The following is a 24,040-nucleotide window of genomic DNA, read 5'->3' on the forward strand; positions in this document are numbered from 1 at the left end:
TCGAAAGCGTTACACAGTATATCCGTGTAAAAAAAAGGCAATACAATTCCTGCAGGAATCATCTCTCCCAATACGAAGCAATAAAAAAGGGATTGAACTGGACAAGTTTCTTTCAGCACATACAATACTAGTGTGTCTATATTCCACAAAAAGCTGAACTTTGCCATTTCAAGCAATATTGCAGACATCTATAGCCTATAGGCCTACGAGAGATGTTACCACCATCACTCAGCAACCTTAATAACAACCCAATGACTTTATATCAATATACAGTATATGCACATCCTAATACAGATGGGACTGTGTTCCACAAAATTACTAATGACATCTGTCAACTGGGTTGCATATACCTACAGGGTAACAGGCAGTGTTGATTTTGTCGACCAAAACTATAAGATGAAAAAAGGTCGGTCGTCGACCACCTTTTTCACTGACAAAAACTACATGGTAAATAAAAACTAAGCTATGACGACTGAAACTAATACTAATATACTGACAAATTTCGTCTGCAAATACAAACTAGACTAAAATGTTAGGAAGGGACTAGTGGATCCAGTATCTCATTTTACACTTGGTTGTATGCCGAAAAGAGCCGATCTACAAGCTCACAACACGTCACGCTGCGGCGAGTTGTGAGCTTGTAGATCGGCTATTTTCAGCAAGTGTAAAAACTAAAATCTTATGATATTTAGTCGACTAAAACTAGACTAACAAAGACATTCCAGGTGACTAACATGTGACTAAAACTAAATGGAAGCTATGGAAGAGACTATGACTAAAACTAAAAAACTTGCTGCCAAAAAGAACACTGGTAACAGGTAGGCCTACTCTCGCCCCACTACTACCTATAGCTGTAAATAACAAGTTCACTCTGTATATCCATGGGCATAATAGCATCATGATGCCATTACAAAACATGGGTTACATAATGGAAGAAATGTGTTTAAAGGTACTGTATAGGGAAACGGAAATGTTTCAGCTTGAAACGCTGGCTCTGAAGTTTCTGAACCTGACTTCCTGCACGTTAATTCCGTTTGTAAACAAAGTGACATGGAGACGTGGAGCCAGTGGATTATTTCTAACCAACTCCCTCCACGCAGACAGACAGACACAAATGGTTTCCTCTACTGATTTATTGAAGGCGATCTTCAATCCTCCAAACCCACGTGAAAACTAGTCGCAATTTGCAACTCTAGATTTTTTTATAATGGAATGAATCTAGAGTTGCAATACCCTCCATTGACTCCCCACTCATCTTTTTTGGTTTGCGATCTGCTTGTCTTAAACAACGTTAAACTCACCAACATTGCAGCTGTAGTACAAACTTGAACTAGACAACCTCGGAGAGGTCGCAATTTTAAAAAATTGCAGAGTGTGGTTGCCGCAGTGGCTTACATATATATACCCCTCCCACTGATATTGCCAGCCTGTTACAGTTTCAAGTCACACCTTAAATCGTGTGTAAGTAATTCGGAGGGGATTTAACCCCCGAAATTCTGGTTTTTCGACAAACGGTTACATTTATCGCGTTTGCGGCGCCCCCTATGGATGAAAATGGAATTGCTTTTGGAACTCGGTTGAACGAACCACGCCGGACATGTGATTCAAATTTTGGATGGATTGGACATTCCGTTCGTGATTTATGGCATTTTTCGTGATATAGGCCCCTCCTACTGACTTCGGAAGACGATTACGGCCGAACGATACGCACTACCGAAAATCTGCGTTTGTGTTTTAATCGGATGGGTCCAGAGATCACGTGTACAGATTTTTGTGAGATTTGGACAAAATCTGTAGGAGGAAAAGCAAAAAGTGTGTTTTGGACAAAATTCAAAATGGCGGAAAATCCATCATGGCGGAAATGGGCGTGGCCTATATGGGGAGATGCGTCATGACCCAAGGAATCCGGGGAAAAAATAATTTTACGACATACGGTTCAAGAGTTATGAGCCAAAAGGTAAAGTGGGCTGTTATAGCGCCACCATGAGGCCGACCTAAAAATATATATTTTTAATTAATTTTAGTGATAATTAGGAAATATTCCTCCAAGTTTTGTAACTATAGTGCTTACAGTCTCAGAGGGAAAAATACTTGAATGTGATTTTTTGCATTTTTCCATTGAAGTCAATGGGATAATTTAATTCACTAATAAATTCATATCAATTAAACTATACAACATTTCTCTTAGCAAAGTACACGCCATCGATTCCCGATTTTTCCGGTCAATTTGACATATGGCTCAAGTGTGTACAGTCAAAACTGAGGGAGGAGTAGTGCGTCAAAATAAAGACTAGTGGAATAAACTGTGGAATAATAAAGTGTTACAATTACAAGAGTCTGGTTGCCCTGTTGGGCAACCACACTAATTATCCTCTTTCAATCTGCCGAGCTTGTTTTTCATAAAAATCCACCGTAGAGATGTTATGAGCTACTTTCTGTCAAGACATCCTCTGCAAGTGATTCTTTTTTAAGTGTTGCAGTTTGGAAGCACTCGTTTGTGTTAACGGGTCGCGCTGCTGCCTCCTGCATTATGTGCAAATTCGAAACAGGTGGAACGCAGGGCCGTTCAGTGACGTACGACAAGTGCTTCCAAACTCCAGCACTTAAAAAAATAATCACTTGCAGAGAAACTAAACATAAACAATAAAACAACCACACAATTAACACAAACACAGCATGAATACATGCTGTGTTTGTGTTAATTGTAACGTGGTTGTGTATGCAAACATTTCACATAAGTAAAATACAAACAAAACAAACAAATACCTCGTTGGCTGCGTGCATAAAACAAAGAAGGGAATCTCTTCAGTCTTAGGTCCTTATAACCTTTCTTATGACAGTCTCTTATGACCTTCTTGTAACTTTAAAGGCTCTTTGTGTGACCAGTGCAAACGGAGCTGGCAAAGCTGCTGCACCTTGCTGCTTCGTTCTAGCTGCTTGTGGCTTGATTGCATACACAAAACTCCTGTGTACCAATCGACGTGACAGCAGACCAAACGAGACACAGAATGTGGCTTTGACCCTTCAAAATAAAAGCATTGCAACAACTTGACAAGAAAAATACATGAAATAATGTTTTAACATGACTGTAACTTAATTATGAACTTCATTATGAACTTAGACCTTTTAGAAATATACAAAATTATATTACTTGTAGTGGAAACAGTTACACCTATACACAACCTATATACATATTTCAGCGTGATGATTAAGTTTAAAACAAGTAATACACTGTCTGGAAAACGGAGTAGTTCTTTAATCAAAACCAGGTGTGGAGGAGGACAAGAAGAATGGGAAACAAACTGGTGAGCTTCATTTTTATTGGCTTTTATTGATGTGTATCTCTACACGTCATCACGCAGCATGTTTTCGTTTTCAGGAAGTAATTAAAAATATATTTTTGATGTAATTTTTGGCATCCATTGTTAGGTATGCCCATTATGATGACCTGACCACGGATATGATCTAAAAGTGTGAAAAACGTATTTTTCATTTCAGTACGCCTTTAATAAAACAAAATTATAACTGCTAGAAGGTCCTAAATTAACATATATTAAGCAGTCACCGTCGCTGTGTCATGTTATCCTTCCTTGATTTTTACAGTACAGAGATCGACTACTATACAATCAAATAAATATGTATACAAGATCATTTCAGATTTCAGGGAGGGAGGGAAATATACTAAATGAACTGGTAACTACTACAACACTTTTTGCGGGTGAGTTGGTAAAGGGGCGAGTCTGGTATTCACCTCATCTATGGAGTGGTTTAACCTATACCTTTAAAGGCCTGAGGCCGATTCTTTAGTTTTCTGAAAAAATGTGATTCTCAAACTTTTTCATGTCAAGGATTCCCAGAATTACATGTATTTGGCCGCGGACCCCCATCTCAACCTATTTTCTTCCAGGGGGAAAAAGCTATGATTAAAACTATGACTAAATATAATGACAATTTCGTCAAAAAATGAAAACTTAAACTAAAATGTTAGGAAGGGACTAGTGGACAAGAGATCCAGTTTAAGTCATTTTACATTTGGTTGCATGCTGAAAATAGTCGATCTACAAGCTGACAACGCGTCGCGCTACGACGCGTTGTGAGCTTGTAGCTTGTATTTTCAGCATGTGTAAAATCAGTCATTACGACTGCTTCAAGGCCCGCCAAAACACATTTTAGTCGACTAAATCAATTGTAGATTTAGTCGACTAAAATTGCATGACACTTAGTCGACTAAAACTAAACTAAACTAACGCTAAAACATTCCGGGTGACAAAAAATATGACTAAAACTAAATGAAGTTTCAGTCCAAAGACTATGAGTCTATGACTAAACTAAAAATAGAAATGTTCTGCCAAAAACAAAAACACTGGCTGAACTATCCCTTTGAAGCTGTCGACCAGGCAAGGACCACCACACCACCATGAAGTATATCCTCTTCTTTTGCTTTTATAGGAGAGAACAAGAGCAAGGGTCTCTTTTTACACCGCGCACAACGTTGGATCGCTTACCTTGAAACGTAACCCTTTGTTTACAAGAATAAACTATACAAGGGGTGCACACTGGCCTAGCGGTCCGGGCAGTGCGGGCACATATCTCTGCTGTCTGGAGGAAACCTCATAACTCATAAACCTCATAACTTACGTCTGTGTATTGTTTCGAAAATATTGAACCAATGGAAAGTATAGTCAAAAGTGGTTTGGACAAAACCTCTTAACTCCATTGGACCCTAAAAATGTCTCCACCACCTCTCCCCCTCTCATGGAAGTACAGGTAATTGACAATATATAAAGTTACAACACCAACTTTGATAAGGCTGTATTGCTTTGTTTTAAAAAATATATGGTTTTCTTTATTTCCTGAAAAATATATATTTTTAATTTCCTGAAAAATGAACATTATGGAGTTATGAGGTTTCCCCCGACAGCAGAGATACAGTATATAGGTTCTACTGCATGCCTGACAGTGGGTTTGTGGGTTTGAATCCTGATTCCGACGACCTTTGCTGGATGTCACTCCACGTTTCCTTCCACTATATAATATCAATAAAGGCAGAAAAAATATCGGGGGGAGAAAAAAAAGAATACATTTTATGAAAGAGCCCAAACTATTAGGGCCTGAACACCTCCTCCTCCTCCTATACCCTCCGCCCTCCACCCGTTCCTGAACTTAGACCTGCAGGGTCTGAATGAGAACCAGATGTGTCGGGAGCCAAGAGCGGAGGCTCTAGTTCCAAAAAACCTAGAGTGAGAACAAAAAACCCCCAGAAAATCCCCAAACTTGGACCTCTCTCTCTGGACCCTGGGATATACTTCATGGCATCCTGGGAAAGAGAGGGAGAAATGGGGGGGGGGGGGGGGTGAGGGCAGTCAGAGGCGAAGAGAAGCAGAAACCACCACCAGACAGACAAAAAACAAAATAGACAGAATGACAGACAAAGACCGACACGCAGATAAATAAAGTTGGGAGAAAGAGACAGAGACAGTGGTGTGCATGTGTGCGTCTGTAATCTGGCCTAGCTGAGAGAGGACCACACAACTCCCGAGAGGCTTATCTTGGTTAGATCCTGTTGCTGCTGCTATAGATGGAAAGTCTCAATCCCGCCCGACCACAACACTGCTCCCATGTACAGTTACAATATAAAACCCCCACCCACCCCCCACCCCCCAACAGTGAGTGACCTGGATTTGACTGGCGGCTCATGTCTACAGTCTCCGCCCCCCATAGTAAGGTCCCTTGCCATGCAGTGGGCTGTGCTTCGACAGGATGACCACATTGGTTCTGCAGCTCAATAAAGAAATGACCCCTGTAAACCATTCTTACACCTTGGAATCAAATTGGTACGTAGAGTGGATGAACTGTTGTTCATTGTTGATTGCGTATTGCGTATAATACTATACTATAATCATTTCAATCAACCTTTATTCGTCACATACAATTTTAAAATGCCTATTAGGCTACTGTACAATACAATATAAAACAATACTTTATACTAACTAGCCTACGGTATCTATAATATATTTTCATGGGGCCTAAGCGTCATGGAATTGAAAGCATGAATAAAGATATTTAAACGATTCAATTTTATTTTTCAACAGCAATGGTATACACAGTACAATTCTGAACGTTAACCTCGGGGGAACATTCGCCAAGCTCGTGTTTTGAACCTGTAAATTGGCTACAGCTTTTTGTCCTAACTCGTGTCATATTTGCCATTGTCAATGAAAGGAGAATGTGTCTGAGCAAATCGGCGTGTTGGTGCTAACACAAACATTAAATTCCTATTGACAATGAAAGGAGAATTTACGTCATATGTGTCTGAGCAAATCGACATGTTACGTCATGATGATGTACGATGATAAGAGCACCCCTCACTTCACACGGGTGTGATTTTTGAGGGGCGCTAGCCCCTCCTATATACAGGTTTAATGTTAGCGTTTAGTTCAATGTTTGTTTTAAAAACGCCATTGACAATGAAGGGAAAATGTACGTCCTTTTGTCCCTAACACACAAACATTAAATGCCGTTAACAATAAAGATAATTTAATGTTTGTTTTGACACCGTTTGTTGTTTTACATCGCCATTACATCACCTAATCATTGAATTCCCTCGATAAGATGATAAGAGCGCCCCTCACTTCACACGGGTGTGATTCTTTTTGGCAAAGAGATGTTCTTCAACAGGGGATCCAGGACACAGTCCTAGGGAGTCCTCAGAGTTACTACAGGGGGGGCCACCAAATCTTTGTGTGATAGGGACCTTGTTTTAAGAGAACAAAAATAGCAGATCTCCAAGCTCACAACGCCTTGTGCTGTGGGGGTCGTTGGGAGCTTGTGGATCGGCTATTTTCTGCAAAGAGGTTTGGTGCAGAGTCAAAAAGAGCGGACCAAGTACAAAGCCAAAGGTCAAGTTTACAAAGTATTGAGGGTTTAAAGTGGTTATAAATGCCACTGAAAACACACATTGAACATGAATCCAATATGTATGGGGGTGTCCCTGCTTCATCTCTCTCTCTCTCTCTCTCTCTCTCTCTCTCTCTCTCTCTCTCTCGGCTAAGAGGTCCTTGGTATGAGAAACGTTGACGGAAACCAAACGGTTTGAGTATACAGTTCAACTCAAGTTGACTAGAGAGTGCGAGACATTTTATAAATTAACAGTCAGTATTTTTGCAGCGTAGGCATATTCCAGTGATAGTGTATTGGGGGGGGGGGGTGCACAGGGTATCTCCATCCTACTACAGCACAGTACAGTGCTTGTCAACACAGACATCTCAAGGGGGAAGCGTTGGAGACATCAAAAAGGGCTTTCTGTGTTCAAAGCTTGTCGGGATGTCATTAGGCATTATGTCTTACATACTTCACCTATCAACGAGATCCCTTCCTGGTGGCACAGAGCGTTCTGTCTTCTAAAGATCTCATAGGAGTCTTTATATAGGCTTTGTATTTAAAGGCTGCCGTATAAACCTAATGCATCGTTTAGAGAGGCAAAGGTCTCGCTGGCGGAAAAAGGGTACAAACATGCATCGTGTTCAGCAGGAGGAGCATGTCAGATATTCTGACAAAGTGGTCCCTGCTTGGCCTTCTGGGCCTGGGATGGAGTGACATGGGTTTAGCTGACAGGCGTTTACATTGAAGATATACAATGTGCTGTGTGTGTGTGTGTGTGTGTGTGAGTGTGAGTGTGAGTGTGAGTGTGAGTGTGAGTGTGAGTGTGAGTGTGTGTGTGTGTGTGTGTGTGTGTGTGTGTGTGTGTGTATTGTATGGGCTATGTGTATGCCTTTATGGCACATCCAGATACTAGATTATTCTCTCCACTCATATTATGCACAATACCAATTTCTTCTAAAGAAATTGGTATATCTCTTTCTGTACTATTGCCTGGTTCATTTTATGAACCAGGCAATAGTTAGTTTCTTTTCTTTTTCTTTTTTGTCATGAGATTGTAATTGTTGTTGTTTTTTGCTGCTTGTATCTATATGACAAAATAACATCTATAATAATAATATCTATCTATAGTGACAAAATAATCCCTCTTGAATCTCTATCTTCTGGATAGAACCGCAGCACCTGGCGAAAGATAGATAACAAATATGACTGTTAGTGCTGCCAGAATTGGCTAAAAATGATATTCGAATATTCCTTTTAAAACACCACATGTATTCGAACAAATTTCGAATGATTTCGAATGTATATGATTTTAATATGAATATGATATGAATATTGCTGCCTAAAACTTTCTCTTTCTTTATCTATATGGTCCGGTCCTGTATGGGCTCGTTGCTGAGAAATGCTCTCTTGAGTCTTGCGAGATCAATTGAATGATTCATAATTATCTTAATAGCCTAATTTGTGTATGTTTTAGTTTACGTGGCACAGAGTCTTGCCAGAACTCACACAGCAATTTTATTGTTATTTTTTTTAATTTGAATCTTAGATTATTCTTTTATTTTTTACATTTGAATATTCACTAAAATATTTTTTGGCAGCACTAATGACTGTGACACTAGAATGCTTTCTATTTAGACTTTGAGAGGCTAGAGGATATAAATGAAGGAATGGCGGGTATAACACAGTGGTAACGTGCCTGCCCACTACCATGGAGATTGTTTGAGTGTTCAAATCCACCGCGAGAGTTATATACTCTAAGGTCTGTAGAGTTATATACTCTAAGGTCTGTACACAAACAAAATTGGCTCGGGGAATAGAAGCCGGGCAGGGAGGGTGATACGTTTCATTGCATTCTATACAGGCTGGGGCGGCACCCGTCAACAGGGTGCTGTTGGGTAGAATACCAAACAACTCGCCCCTTTACCAACTCTCCCCGGGCGTACTGCGCGGCATGGTATTCCTAAAGTAAACTACAGTAAGTAAATTATGATTAAACGGTTAAACCTAACCTTATTCCCAACCTTAACCCCAGTAAAACTATGCCTAAACTTAACCCTATACCTAAACTTAACCCCAGTAAAACTATGCCTGACCCTCAAACTTTTTTATAACCTTATTCTCAGTAAAACAAAATAAAGAATACCACTGAGTGGTCGGCGTGAGGTGGTGGCTTAGGGGCGACCGTACCCGATACCGTTGGGCAGGAGGATCTATACAGTATCCTCCCGGTGGGGGCTCCTCACTGGCAGGTGAGTCAGTATAGGATACAACAGTGTGTCCTCCCGGTGGGGGCTCCTCACTGGCAGGTGAGTCAGTATAGGATACAACCGTATGTCCTCCCGGTGGGGGCTCCTCACTGGCAGGTGAGTCAGTATAGGATACAACAGTGTGTCCTCCCGGTGGGGGCTCCTCACTGGCAGGTGAGTCAGTATAGGATACAACAGTGTGTCCTCCCGGTGGGGGCTCCTCACTGGCAGGTGAGTCAGTATAGGATACAACAGTGTGTCCTCCCGGTGGGGGCTCCTCACTGGCAGGTGAGTCAGTATAGGATACAACAGTGTGTCCTCCCGGTGGGGGCTCCTCACTGGCAGGTGAGTCAGTATAGGATACAACAGTATGTCCTCCCGGTGGGGGCTCCTCACTGGCAGGTGAGTCAGTATAGGATACAACAGTGTGTCCTCCCGGTGGGGGCTCCTCACTGGCAGGTGAGTCAGTATAGGATACAACAGTGTGTCCTCCCGGTGGGGGCTCCTCACTGGCAGGTGAGTCCCGGTGGGAGGACATACATCTCTCTCCTAATACTTTCTGGAGTAATATGGGAATATTTAAAGGGCCGATGGGTATAAACTGATTAAATCCAAAATGACAAATCTACCACCAAATGAGACGCCTAATTTGTCAAAATGAAGCTGGCACATTGTGGGAAATGATTCCGGTTATTAAGTAAAATAACTACCCCTTGCTCTATGAAAAGTAACACATCACATCATATAATATATACGGTAAATTATATGAAAACTTTCCTCACAGAAAGGGCACATACAGTAAAGCACTGTTTCCCAAACAGTGAGTCAGGCAGTGGGCCAATTTCTCGACAAGCTCGCTATGTTGTGAGCTTGTAGATCGATAGGTTATAATTTATTTTGGATCATAAGCTAAACCGTTAGGGCGACTGTGGCTCAGGAGGAGGTAGAAGAGGTCGTTCAATGATCCCTGGGTCGGCGGTTCGAAACCCGGCTCCTCCTGACTGTCCACATCGAAGTGTCCTTGGGCAAGACACTGAACCCTACATTGCCTCCAATGAGTTGGTCGGTGTGAGCTCGCCACCATTGGTGAGTGAATGTGGGAAGTGAGGACGCTGGTGTCGACTGTGCACCGCTTCACCTCCCATGTATGAATGAATGAACCATTGTAAAGCGCTTTGAGCACTTGGAAAAGCTCTATAAAAATGCAATTTGTTATTTGGGAACCATTGCTTGGGTCAAGGTCATTGTTGGGCATAGTGAAATGAAATACCTCAGTGAAAAGTCATAGAGAAATTGTGGCAAGGAGGAAAACAACACCGTGAACAGATTTTGTATGCATCATCCGTGCCATTTTAGTGAGTTATATATATGGGCATAACATAGGAACAGTATTTTGACTGGTTGATGAAATAATTAATCATAATGGGTCATCTAGGGGCAAAACGTAATAGCAACAGTAGAGCCTTTTGACTGGTTACTGATTCCATGGCTCCCAAGACACAATTAATGTGTTGAATCACATAACAGTTTATCTTCTTATTTATCATGATTGTAAAGTGTAGTATATAATATTTTACAGACTGCATCTGTCTGCCAGTTACAAGTCATTCTTGTAAGCCAATGTCATGTAGTTTTGTCACAGTAAATTTTCCTGGTGTGTAGCCGACAGGCTATTGACACGCTGTCACGAAGAACATGGTTCCACACAACTTCAATATAATAACAACTGCAAGTGCTCCCAACGCAATAGTGTAAAGTGTATAGGGTGCAATGCACTCTGTGTGTGTGTGTGTGTGTGTGTGTGTCTGTGTGTGTGTGTGTGTGTGTGTGCGCGTGCGTGCCTGCGTGACTGCCTGCGTGCCTTTCAACTTCAAGCATCATGACTTCATGAATAATTCCTATTCATAGGATTTTCAGTCAAAAATAAAATAAATATATAACGACGTATTTAGTGTAGAATTGTGCAGTTTGTAAGACAAGCCGTCATAGAGCCATTGCTACAGTAATTAACCACATGAACCCTATATACTAGCATTCCTATTCGAGGCAGTTTGTCATAATATGAAAATAGCACATCTTCTTCAGGCTCACTTTGTATCTTCTACTTTCAACAAAGAAGGGGACCAAGGGCTCCATTTTCGTCACCGCTAAACCCATTATCCTAAAACTTCTTTGCCTTCTTTCTTTAAATTATTTTTAAAAACATTTTTGAATAGTTCAAAGAGCCAATCTACATTGACACGTTGTGAGCTCGTAGACTGGCCATTTTAACTATTCAAAAATGTTTTGCAAAATTGTTTTAAAAAAAAAAGCTAAGAAGTTTAGGGATAAGGGCTTTAGCGTTGACGAAAATTGAGCCCCAAGTGTTGTAGTCGAGTCCAGCACCTAAAGCGAGTCCAAGTCAAGACCAAGTCCGAGGTGGGGAGAGTCTGAGTCAAGACCGAGTCCGAGGTGGGGAGAGTCTGAGTCAAGACTGAGTTTGGAGGGGGTTGAGTCCGAGTCAAGACCGAGATCATTCTTTTCCTCATTTGATAGCGGTGGTGGAAAAAGTACTCAATTGTTTTACTTAAGTAAAAGTACCAATACTGCAATTTAGAACTACTTTGTTACAAGTAAAAGTACGGATTGAAAATGTACAAAAGTATTGGCATCAAAATGTACTTAAAGTACTAAAAGTAAAAGTATTCATATTGCAGAATGTCATATCTAGCCTATTGAAAATAGCCGATCTACAAGCTTGTAGATGGCCATTTTCAAATGGTCGAAATGTATAGGGTTGAAGTGGTTAATGTCTGTTTTATAATCAAAATGTAAATCTCCAAAGTAACTAGTAACTAAAGTTTTCAAATAATTGTAGTGAAGTAAAAGTACAAATTTTGGCTCCGAGATGTAGTGGAGTAGAAGTAAAAGTACTCAAGTAAAGTACAAATACCTCAAAATTGTACAGTACTTAAGTAAAAGTTTTTTTCCACCACTGTTTGATAGGTACAGACAACTCAGTGAGAGCAGCCAGGCCCATCAGCTGCGCACCAGACAGTTCTCTTAAAATGTTAATGTGAATATGATATGGGTATAATACATTGTAGGTAGTGACTCAAGACTCAAGTGGAATCCTGGGGGATGGAGTCCTGAGTCCCTTGGTCCGAGGAAAGTCCATGTCAAATTCAGGGGCGAGACTGAGACGAGACAGAGTCAATGAAAATGTGGACTCGATGTGATATCATTCAAATCTTAAGCAAAATGCAGATCTACAAGCTCACAACAGTAGTTCTCAACCTGTGGGTCAGGAGTCTGGACCCACAGGGGGGTGCTCAGGAGGTAGAGCAGGTCGTCCAATGATCCGTGGTTCGAATCCGGGCTTCTCCTGTCCACATGTGGAAGTGTCCTTGGGCAAGACACTGAACGCTGCATTGCCTCCAGTGGTTGCCAGTTGCCACCATTGGTGTGTGAATGTGGCAAGTGAGGACGCTGGCGTTGACTGTTCGCCGCTTCACCTCCCAAAGTATGTATGAATGAATGAATGGACCATTGTTAAAGCTCTGAGTAGGCACGTAGTGCATAGAAAAGCGTGATAAAAATGCAATCCATTATTATTATTTTTACATCGGGCATCTGGTTAGGATGCATCTCGAGCATCTCCCTAGGGAGGTCCTTGATGCACGTCCCACTGGGAGGAGACCCCGGGGCAGACCAAGGCACAGATGGAGGGATTACATCGACTCACTGGCCTTGGAACGCATCGGGATCCCCCAGGAGGACGTTAGTAATGTTGCTCTGGAGAGGAATGTCTGGAGCTCTCTGGTGGAGCCGTTGCCCCCCGCAACCCGACTACGGATAAGCGTTTGAAGATGGATGGATGGATAAATGGATATTGAGGCTGTACCCAGATAGTGAAATGACAATTTAAGGACTTTTGAGACCTTTTTAATACCTCAAACAAAACAAATTGGAGAAAAAGACCATGGCTGCATCCATCAACAAACCATACTGTAAAAATTGGTTCAAACATTGGCCAAATTGTCAAATAATATATGAAAGAGGCAACAAATATAAGAAAGAGGCAAAGAAATTGTGAACAATATTTATCTGTAGAACCGAGTCAAACAAAATGTAATGCCTGATTGATTGATGGCCTCAACTCCTGGGGTTTGCTATAAACAGCACACCTATATGAGCTTGTGAGCTTTTTGAGAGGTTTGGTATGTAGAAAGAAGGGGGAAAAGAGCAGACCATATGTAGAAAGAAGGGGGAAAAGAGCAGACCAAGCACAGAGCCAAAGATATTGAGAGGACTAAACATGGTTAAATTAATTGAAAATATGAATAGAAAAAGGTAATGTGCAGTGGGGGGGTCCCTGCTTCAGCTCTCTGGGCTTAGGGGATCTGTGGCCTGAATAATGTTGAAGACCCCTGGTCTAGAGGGTTTAAGCCATTTCGGGCGGGAACCTCTTTTGGTGTTTTATAGCATTATGTTGTACTTGATCTACAAGCTCATCGCGCGGCACAGAGTGAAAACGTACTGCATATCTTTGAATATATATTCTTTCAGAGCGAACTTCTGGGGGGGTCCCTGGAACAACATATTTTCAGATGGGGGCCGGCGGCCAATTACATATAATCTTTGGGGTCCTTGACATGAAAATGTTTGAGAACCACTGACATAGAAACATAGGGTTTTTCAGAAAACTGTCAGGATTTAGAAGTCATTTGTAGAATCGTCCTCAGGTCTAAATGGGTTAAGTGGTTAAACTCTTTACCCCCACCCCCCCAAATATGGATACTGGAGTTCAAGTGGTTAAGTGGTTAACTGACACGCATCTCAAATTGTGCAGCACACATCTCAGTGTGAGCAGATGTTTACAGCCATCCGCCCGCTGCGTGCATGCGTGCGTGCATGCGTGCGTGCATGCGTGCGTGCGTGCATGCATGCATGCGTGCATGCCTTGATCTCCACTGCACTGTTGTTGCATGCGTCTAAATGTCTGTCCCCCTCAGAAATAAAATGTCCCATCCTCTTTGACCCTTTCATTGTGAGTTACTGGCACGAAGGGCCCCATTTAATTACATCAAAATCGTATCACTCAATTTTTAATTACTCTTGCCTCTTCTAATCACAGATTCATTCATGGCTTAGTGCCATCTAGAGGACGATGTGGGGTGCAACCTGAAGCAAGCGGCTACTGTCATGTCATTAAATGCTGTGACGATTTGCCTCTGAAGCGGGTTAGAATGACAGTTTATACACAACCATGAATCAAGGCTAGTTTACAATCTAGGTTCAGTGGAATGGTTTCAACGTAGTTTATGACCTAAACGTCCTATTTATCAAAAAGGGGGGAGAAAAAAAGAGGAGGCTGATAAATGTGTCCTTTAAATATTTGATAAAAGTCATGAAAGGGTGACTGAAGTGGTTCCAGTCCTGGTGGAATGTGATTTTTAAGTGTCTAAATGCTGAAAAGCATATGGGGCTTTCTGCTCCCATCTGGCATTAAATTGACATTAAGTACGTCTCATATAAAGGAGAAAAGCATCTGCTTTTAACAGCTACATCTCAATCTCTGTCTGATTTAGTTGATGTGTCTGTTGACCACCGGGTCGCGATGCGTGCCTTTTACTATGCGTTGTTGCCGTCTGTTGTGGGCATGAACCTTGTGTTAAGACTTCTCATTGGTTGAATATTTATTACTACAGCCACAGGCAGACTTACTTAACCACTTTCAACCTGCTATTACCCTATTTTGGGGCATATATATATATATTTGTAGAATTGGCCTGCAGGTAGGTTATAAATGTATACATTTGTAGATTGGCTATATGTTTGTTACTTTTGCGAAGTATGAAATGGGGCACTGATTTTATTAAACAAATAAATGTTTACATGTATACATGATGAATCCCATTGTAACGTACAGTTGCATTTTGGCACCATGCATCAACAGGAGAGAAATCAGATTCAAAGGACTATTTGTGTTGTTAGTGAATGAATCCAGGAATAAGTGCAAGAATAGGGGAGCGGTTAAATTATTACCACAGTACTACTACTACAGGATAGACACGCCAAATGGACCCTGAAGGGTCATGTTTGCATGCAGACTATAGGCAAATATGTCACAAACTTCTGAAGTTCAGAAATGTGTGACTGAAGCTCTGAACTGGATATCCAGTACTAAAAGCACAGAGGATGGCTTTAAAAAATGGCGACCACAAAGCCAATGGCTCCCATCATGTCTCTCTTCTGACTGCTCTTTCTGTGTCTGTTGTGTCTGATGTGTCTGTTGTTTTAGATCCTGTGGTTAAGAAAACAGCAGCTTCAGCTCCAAGGGGGCAGGCAGCCAGGAAGTCAAGTATATAAGAGGCGTCTCCCCTGCTTTGGGGCGACTTTTTTACTCACACGCAACACATGTGGAGGGCCTGGTCATGGGGAGGTAGGAGAGGGGTTCCTCCCCTGTAGGTCATGTTACCCGGAGCAGCCAGGGGCTAACCACTACCATCTGGCTGGCTCTCTCTCTCTCGTGTTCACTCACTGCTTCTTGCTGGATTCAATGGTTTCCACATGGCACCCCGCCATCTCAGACATAACCCCTTTAAAATATTCACTATTACGTTCATGTGAACACGCACACGCACGCACTCCCAGACGCACGCACGCACGCACCCACACACACCCACACACACACACACACACACACACACACACATGTATAAACATGTTTGTGCACATGCACTCACTAGACATACACTGTACAGTGTACACAATCATATACTCATGTATGCAGGCATTGCAAACATCTATGTATGACCATGTATGAACACACACACATGAGCGCGCTCGCGTGCACACGCGGGCGCGCACACGCGCGCGCGCGCGCACACACACACACACACACACACACATGTACTTGACCTGTATGCGCGCACACACACACACACACACACACACACACACACACACACACACACAGACAAGTGCATGGATGCTGTTCACAATACACTCATGTATACACACACACATTATGCAAACACATGAAGTGCATGCTCACACACACACACACACACAAACACACACACACACACACACACACACACACACACACGGACGTGCACACTAACAGCCAGGGTTTGAGGGGGATGGGAGGAGCAGAGAGGAGGGGTTCTTTAATCAGGAAATTCACCTCCAGGGGGGTTTGTGTACGGAACGAGAGAACAACCCTTCTCTCTGGCTCAGAGCAGACAATTCATCTGTGACGCCATACTCATGTCAATAAACCTAATGCTACATCACGTTTTAGACTCTGGGTAGCAGTGTTGCTCTTGGCAGCACATTTTGATTTTAGTTTTAGTATAGTCTCTAGAATAGTTTACATTTTGTTTTAGTCACATTTTAGTCACCTGGAATGTTTTAGTGTTAGTCTAGTTTTAGTCGACTAAATATCCTAAGATTTTAAGTCGACTAAATCTACAGTTCATTTAGTTGACTAAAATGTATTTTGGCGTTTTTGAGTGGTACAACTAAAAGTTATGTGTGGGTGGGTGCCTGCCTGGCTGGCTGGGCATGAGCACGAAAACAGCATGGTTGTTTTTCACCACCTGTGCACAACCTAACACACAAACACACACGCACATAGGGTACAGTAGAGGGACCGGCACACGGTAACTCTGTCATTTCTCTACCGTTTCGGACACAGGGCGGCTCGCCGGAACCGGGCCGGCACCCTGGGTGCGTTCCTGTGGGTCTGGAACTCTTTTTGGTGTTTTAAGCATTATGTTATATTTTAGCTATTGAAAAATAGCAGATCTACAAGCTCATAGCGCAGCACAGAGTGCCGCGCTATGAGCTTGTAGTTCTGCTATTTTATGTGGCGCAAATCTTTGAATATATATTCTTTCAGAGCGAATGTTTTTAACTAAAATCTTTGCTTCTGGAGGGGGGGTCCCTAGAACAACGTAATTTCAGATGGGGGTCGGTGGCCGATTACATATAATTTGTGTGGTCCTTGACATGGACCACAAACATTAGAAACATTAGGTAGATAAATTTCGAAGTCAGGTCTAAATGGGTTCAACTCAAGTTCAAGTGAACGGCATAGAATAGTCAATAGAATCAAATATTCCCCCACCCCCAAAAAAAAAAAACCTGTCCCACAAAAGCTAAGAGAACATTGGTTTCTAAGTGGGGTCTGTCTGGGGACCCTCAGCTGAGGCGGTTCCAGGGGGTCCCCAGAAACAGTCTACAACACACCCAAAGAATGTTTTGGCTATTCGAAAACAGCCAACCTACTTCATAATAATAATAATAATAATGCTACATTTTAATTTCATTCATATTGCACTTTACATCTGAGGAATTTGAAATAAATCTAAAAAAAACCTACAGAATTCTCCCTGACACAAAATATTTTCAAATGGGGCCAAAAACGACCTATAGCCACCTACTAATACCCACACATTATTCTACAGTATGACGACACACAAAAAAAAACATGTGCTATTAAGGCCCGGCCTACACCTAACACAGAACAATAGTCACCTGGCTCACATCATGCTATATCAGGCTCTGGTGGGTTGCAACAACCTAAACATGCGATAATCTTTGATCAGCTCAAACCCTTACAGCGATAAACACAGCGGGGGATCCCCATGGGCAATCACTCCAACGGTGGCATCATGGGAGCTAATGTATGCGCTGGCGTCTTGAACACGCCGCAGGGCCTCACACACACACACACACACACACACACACACACTAGACTAGATGAATTGCAATGCCACCACGTATAAATACACATCATCCACAGTAAGCTAGACCGCTCCTATTAATCCTCGGTGCAGTGATTTATTGCAGTGGGCTCCTCAACGGCCCACCCCATATACCGTGGCCAGCCAGGAGAAATTGCAGGAGTTTAACCCATTTAGGCCCGACGTCGGAATGAAATAAAAAAAGTCTTCTAAATCCTGACGGTTTTCTGAAATACCTCATGTTTCTGTATCAGTGGTGCTCAATATTTCATGTCAAGGACCCCAAAAATGATATGTAATTGGCCGCCGACCCCCATCTGAAAATATGTAGTTCCAGGGGACCTCCCAGTAGCAAAGATTTGAGTTCAAAACGTTCGCTGTGAATGAATATATATTCAAAGATTTGTGCAGACCTACAAGCTCAGACCTACAAGCTCGTAGCGCGGCACAGAGCTTGTAGATCTGCTATTTTTCAATATCTAAAGCATAACATAATGCTTTAAAACACCAAAAGTGGTTCCCGTTCAGAATGGGTTAAGACTGAGACCCAGTAAACGTTCTATAGTCTATTTATGTGCATTGCTAAGTGTGAATATATGAGTCAGCAACAAGACGTTTTTTTTTAATGCAGTTGCGGAATGGACGAGGCTGTAAACAAACAAACAAAGGCGTTACCTGGCTGCTAAATGTATGTTTCTGTTGGCCCCCCTTCCCTCTAAATGTATGTTTCTGTTGGCCCCCCTTCCCTCTAAATGTATGTTTCTGTTGGCCCCCCTTCCCTCTAAATGTATGTTTCTGTTGGCCCCCCTTCCCTCTAAATGTATGTTTCTGTTGGCCCCCCTTCCCTCTAAATGTATGTTTCTGTTGGCCCCCCTTCCCTCTCGCTTTGGAAGGTTTGTAATTTTGCCAAGGTGAATGGCCTGGAATGGCTAAGCAGTTGTATAAAGATCTGCGTTTGCAGGTAGGTACAGTATCGTGCACAGATAGACACTAGGTGGTGCTAGAGCATCTGCCCTTTGCCCTCTGGACAGCAATGTGACCTTTTGGAAAAAAACAAAAGATTGTTTTTTTGTTTTGTTTTTGTACGGTGTAGCCTACACTGTACAGTATGTGGACCCCTTTCCTTTTGCTGTTTTAAGCATTATGTTGTACTTTGGCTGTTGAAGAATAGCAGATCTACAAGCTCATAGCGTGCCGCGCTACGAGCTTGTAGATGATCTGCTATTTTTTAAGAATTGTGATAATGTGGTGCCAATCTTTGAATATATTCTTTCAGGGCGAGCGTTTTTAACTCAAATCTTTGCTTCTGGGGGGTCCCTGGAACAACATATTTTCAGATGGGGGGGTCGGCGGCCAAATACATCTTATATATCCTTGACATGGAAATGTTTCAGAACGACTCAGATAGAAACATAGGGTTTTTCATGATTTGGAAGACATTTGTAGAATCGTCCTCAGTTCTAAATGGGTTAAGTTAAGGCAACCGGCCGGTTCCACGCACTGCACAAGGTGCCCTTTTTTCCCAATTGAGCACCTGCCCCTCTAAATGTCTGTGCACGCCACTGGGTGGGTCGGTAGGTAGGTAGGTGTTACGGGGTCCTGCCATGTGCATGACAGCACCCGTTCAGTTCCAAGAATGAACTCATCCATTTGATTAACAGTGGTTCTTGTTGGGGGGGGGGGGGGGGCTCCATGCCATTGAGGGTTATGAACGAGTGCCATCTGGTGGTGGGATAAGACATGACAACTTCATATCAATCAGATCCGTAATGGTGATGCAAAATTGTATGTACCTTGTATGCAGTTTATAATAGTACTAATATAGTATTCATAGTTTTCATAAGAATCATTTAGCGATTATTAGGCTACATAGTAGATTGTATTTTAACTCTCATTTGCTTTAGTGTCCTCAGAATTCAGTTTAATTACTTTATTACAAGTGACAGTATTTTATAGTCTTTAGTATTTCCATATAGACTAACCATAACCATAACCAACCATAGATAACTAACCCACATAACTAACATAAGCTCATAGCTACGAGCTTGTACGTCTGCTTTTTTTTTTATCGTGAAAATGTGGCACAAATCTTTGAATATATACATTCATTCACAGCGAACGTTTTGAACTCAAATCTTTGCTACTGGGAGGTCCCCTGGAACTACATATTTTCAGATGGGGGTCGGCGGCCAATTACATATATTTTTGGGGGTCTTGACATGAAAATGTTTGAGAACCACCGACATAGAAACATGGGTTTTTCAGAAAACTGTCTGTTTTTTTTTAATTTCGACGTCAGGCCTAAATGGGATAACTAACCATAGCTCCACAGCTTTGATTCCTGCAACAGCCATTGTGTCCATCAACAGCTGTGTGTTCCACAACATACAGAATCTGGGGGAAATAAAGAGTAGGGGAAAAAAAGTCTCATAAAGTGTCCAAATTCAAAGCTTAATACAACATACGTGTCTTTATTTTGGACGATTTATTACTGTAAATGTGATACAAATACAGAGAGGTTACTAATGATAGCAAAGACTAGACAAGGCACAATCACCTCGTTGACACAAACACACAGAACTAAGACAGGGGCACGTGAACTAGGGATGGGACGATATATGAAAATTAACAATATTATCGCGATAATAAAAAATATGTTTAAAATGTTTTGTTAAACCACTTGAACCCCCAGCATCGCTATTCAGGGAGAAACATTCGCCAACAATTGCCACTTTAAGCTCACAACAAACGGGTTGCGTTGTAAAGCGTTGAGCTTGTAGATCTGCTATTTTTGGTGAGGTGAATCGAGAGTGAGTGTGAACTAAGAGCGTATCGAATGCACAAAATAATATATGTTAATGACGTTTAGAAGATTTAGAACACTTTCCTGGAGGTCTTTATGGGTGTAATATGTGGTTTTAGATATTTTAGTTATTAGCAATGAGCCCAGTGTCTCTGATGTCATGGACACTGGGCTCACTTACTTCCTGGACTACATGTTGTCTCAGTAAGTCAGCCCTCCCCCTATCCACAAGGAGGAGCAGTGCACCAAAGCATTATGGGAATTGTAGTCCAGGAAGGAAGTGAGCCCAGAGTCCATGACATCAGAGACACATTTAGCTCACTGCTAAAATAGAAAATATCTGAAACCACATATTACACACATCTTCTAAAGACCAGGAAAGTGTTCTAAATCTTCTAAATGTAGCATACCGGTATATGTTTTTGCAAACATTGGTCCCTTTAAGAAGTGGTACTGAATGTGCACCTCAAGAAAAGCTAAAGGGCCCCTGTCAGGTGAAAAGAAGCAGCTTGGACTCCTCATGCATAGAAGGAGGCATGAGGTCAGTCCGCTACCCCCCAGGTTGGCAGAGGAAGTGTAGAGCCCAGGATTACATTAGATAATTGACACTGGGTGAAAAAACTGGGTTGCAAAAATCGTGGGATAAAAATTATATATAAAAATAAATAAATAAAAAGCTAATTCACCCAGAGGACAATTTCACAATCACTTTAAATCTCTGCAATACGATTACTGTGAGCGCTTTCTGGTGACAATAAACGATAATAACGATTATCATCCAGTCCCTAGTATAGTGTATACAAACAATTCACTCTGGAACAGATTGTCCGTTTGTTAGAAGACAGCGGCTTATTTCAACATTGGGTTCCTTTCACAGTAGGAGAGGAGCGCTACAACAGACAACAATAGAGCGCCGAAGTCTTGACGTCACTCGCTCATCCCCTGGTTCTGCCTAGTTCACGGAAGTAATTTCTCTATGGAGAATAACATGGGGTCCTCTTAAAATCATTTCAGCATTGTGGTCCAAAAATAAACAAGCTGTCTCGGCGTTGTCGTCAGGGAGGTGTCTCTGTATCGTTTACGACCCGTCAGTAACTTGTATATGATACAGTCTGTTTCTAGCGAAAATGTAACTAATTCAGTAGCAGTAACAATAGAGTGTAACGGCCGGGATGACATGTTTATTTTTCAAACACAGTTCTTATATGAGGCGATCTAAAATCCCCCTATGGGGATTACAATGCAAATAAAGAGTACATGAACCCGTGGATTTGCGCCCTCCGATATTGACATCAGACTTCGGTGCTCTATACAAACATACAGTTACACAGACACATGTTTACATACGTCATGTACTACTTCTGTACATATGGAAAACTACAGGCACAATGTTGTTCAAATGTGTGTTTGTTTTTTATTCAAGGTGGGTTTTTTATGTGTATTAAGGCTTCCCACCACACTCAAACAATGAAATGTCACAACCGAACAAAAACAAATTTTATTCCGTGTTTCATTCCTATAAAAGAGAAATAAACATGAAATCACCCCAATTAGGGCTGGCTTGACGAGTGTGCCTGTAATGTTGAAGTTAAAATGCAAAAACAAAAAAAAAAAATATTGTAAACCACAGCTAGATGGCACTGTGAGGCAGCATATTTGTAAGGACCTGCATCCCCATTCTCTGCCACCCCGTCTCACCCTCTAGGCTAGAGACACTTTGTCGAATGACCATGTTATACAGCAAATCTTCTGTTGCCGACACGCTGTTCTTGTCATACGACACTGTCGTTCAACAAAGTGTAAAATTTGCCTTAAATTACCAACTCAACCTGCTTCCCTCCTACCTACCACTCCTCTTCAATATCTCCTTGTTCACTCTCCTTCTCTCTACCTCTCTTCTCCCTGCCTCCGTCTCTCCTTCTCTGTTTTCCTCAACCCCGCCTTCTCTCTCTCTCTCCACCTCCCACCATCTCCACAGAGGTGTGTGTGTGTGTGTGTGTGTGTGTGTTGTTTACTGTGCGGCTACAGATTCGGTCTTCCCTCCAGAGGTCAAGAGCTGCATCAGGCTGCCGGAGGCGGGCCGGTTCGCCCCACAAGCCCAGCCGAAGAACATCCTTGGAGCGAGAGAGAGTAAAAAAACAAATAAAATGTTAAATAATTAAAAAAGGCAAAACTAGATCCAAGTTATGTTTTTTTCTTAAAAAAAACAAAACATTATACCCTTCTTCTTCCACCACTTCATCTGGTCATCTAGAGACAAGAACTCCCTCCAGATTGTTTTCCAGGCATTCATCACTTTTCTCAGGGATTATCACACTGGATCAGATCTCTAATCAAATCCCTCCCCGCATGCACGCACGCACAGAGAGAGCTCTGGTTTCTAAACTGAATGGAAGTCAACAGGGAGTCTGCACTGTATGTCTCGATGTGCCAGCAGCTTACTCTAGTCTGGCATTAATTCAAACTCCCACGTTTGCCGTTTCTAATTTTAATCAGTCAGGGAAATCCAGAGAACACGATATCTCCTGACACAACAAATTCTATTTTTGTAATTATTTTTTTAACATGATGTAGCCCGATATTGTCACTTTGTTGTTTCCAAAGCAGGACAGCCTCTGTTCTGAATGGAAGTGATTATTTAATCGTATAGGCTAATTGATGAATTGTTCATATATTTGTCTTCAGACTTTACATTATGATCACTGCTGGCTCCTAATCCGCTTGGAAATTGGTGTTGTTTTGTGTCGTGCATTGTCAGCAAAGCCACAATGTATAATTTAACCCATTTTGGGCGGGAACCCCTTTTGGTGTTTTAAGCATTATGTTATACTTTAGCTGTTTAAAAATAGCAAATGTACAAGCTCATAGTGAGCTTGTAGATCTGCTATTTTTGAAAGATCTTGAAAATGTGGTTCAAATCTTTGAATGTAGCCTATATTCTTTCAGAGTGAACTTTTTTAACTCAAATCTTCCTCGAAGATGTTCCTGGAACATCATATTTTCAGATGGGGGCCAAATACATATAATCGACGTCAGGCGGGAACCCCTTTTGGTGTTAGCATTATGTTATGCTTTAGCTATTGAAAAATAGCAGATCTACAAGCTCGTAGCGCGCCACTACGAGCTTGTAGGTCTGCTATTTTAGAAAAATTGAAGAACGACATAACATAGAAACGACAGAAACATAGCTTTTTCAGAAAACTGTCAGGATGTAGAAGACTTTTTTAGAATCTGATCTCAGGTCAAAATGGGTTAAGCGGATAACATAGTCAAATTAATATCATCAGTGTGTAGTAACAAGTAACAATAGATAAGCAGATTACTTGGTTCTTAACATATAGGGGAGATGGAGACAAACCCAGCATTCTGTGTGG

The 24,040-nt window shown here is 41.8% G+C and overlaps 1 protein-coding gene across 1 annotated transcript in view; it reads right to left on the bottom strand.

The window, feature by feature from the left end:
* Positions 1 to 20,306: 20,306 nt before the first annotated feature.
* The window catches only part of qdpra (quinoid dihydropteridine reductase a), a 14,179-nt gene continuing 10,445 nt past the window's right edge, over positions 20,307 to 24,040 (bottom strand). Inside the window, exon 7 of the mRNA XM_080773632.1 lies at positions 20,307 to 22,780. Coding sequence (XP_080629758.1) covers positions 22,678 to 22,780 — 103 coding nt within the window. The 3' untranslated portion in view covers positions 20,307 to 22,677. The remainder of the gene's footprint in view (positions 22,781 to 24,040) is intronic.

The sequence above is a fragment of the Protomyctophum bolini genome (genome assembly GCF_963924005.1).
Source record: "Protomyctophum bolini genome assembly, chromosome: 10".
Lineage (NCBI taxonomy): Eukaryota > Metazoa > Chordata > Actinopteri > Myctophiformes > Myctophidae > Protomyctophum > Protomyctophum bolini.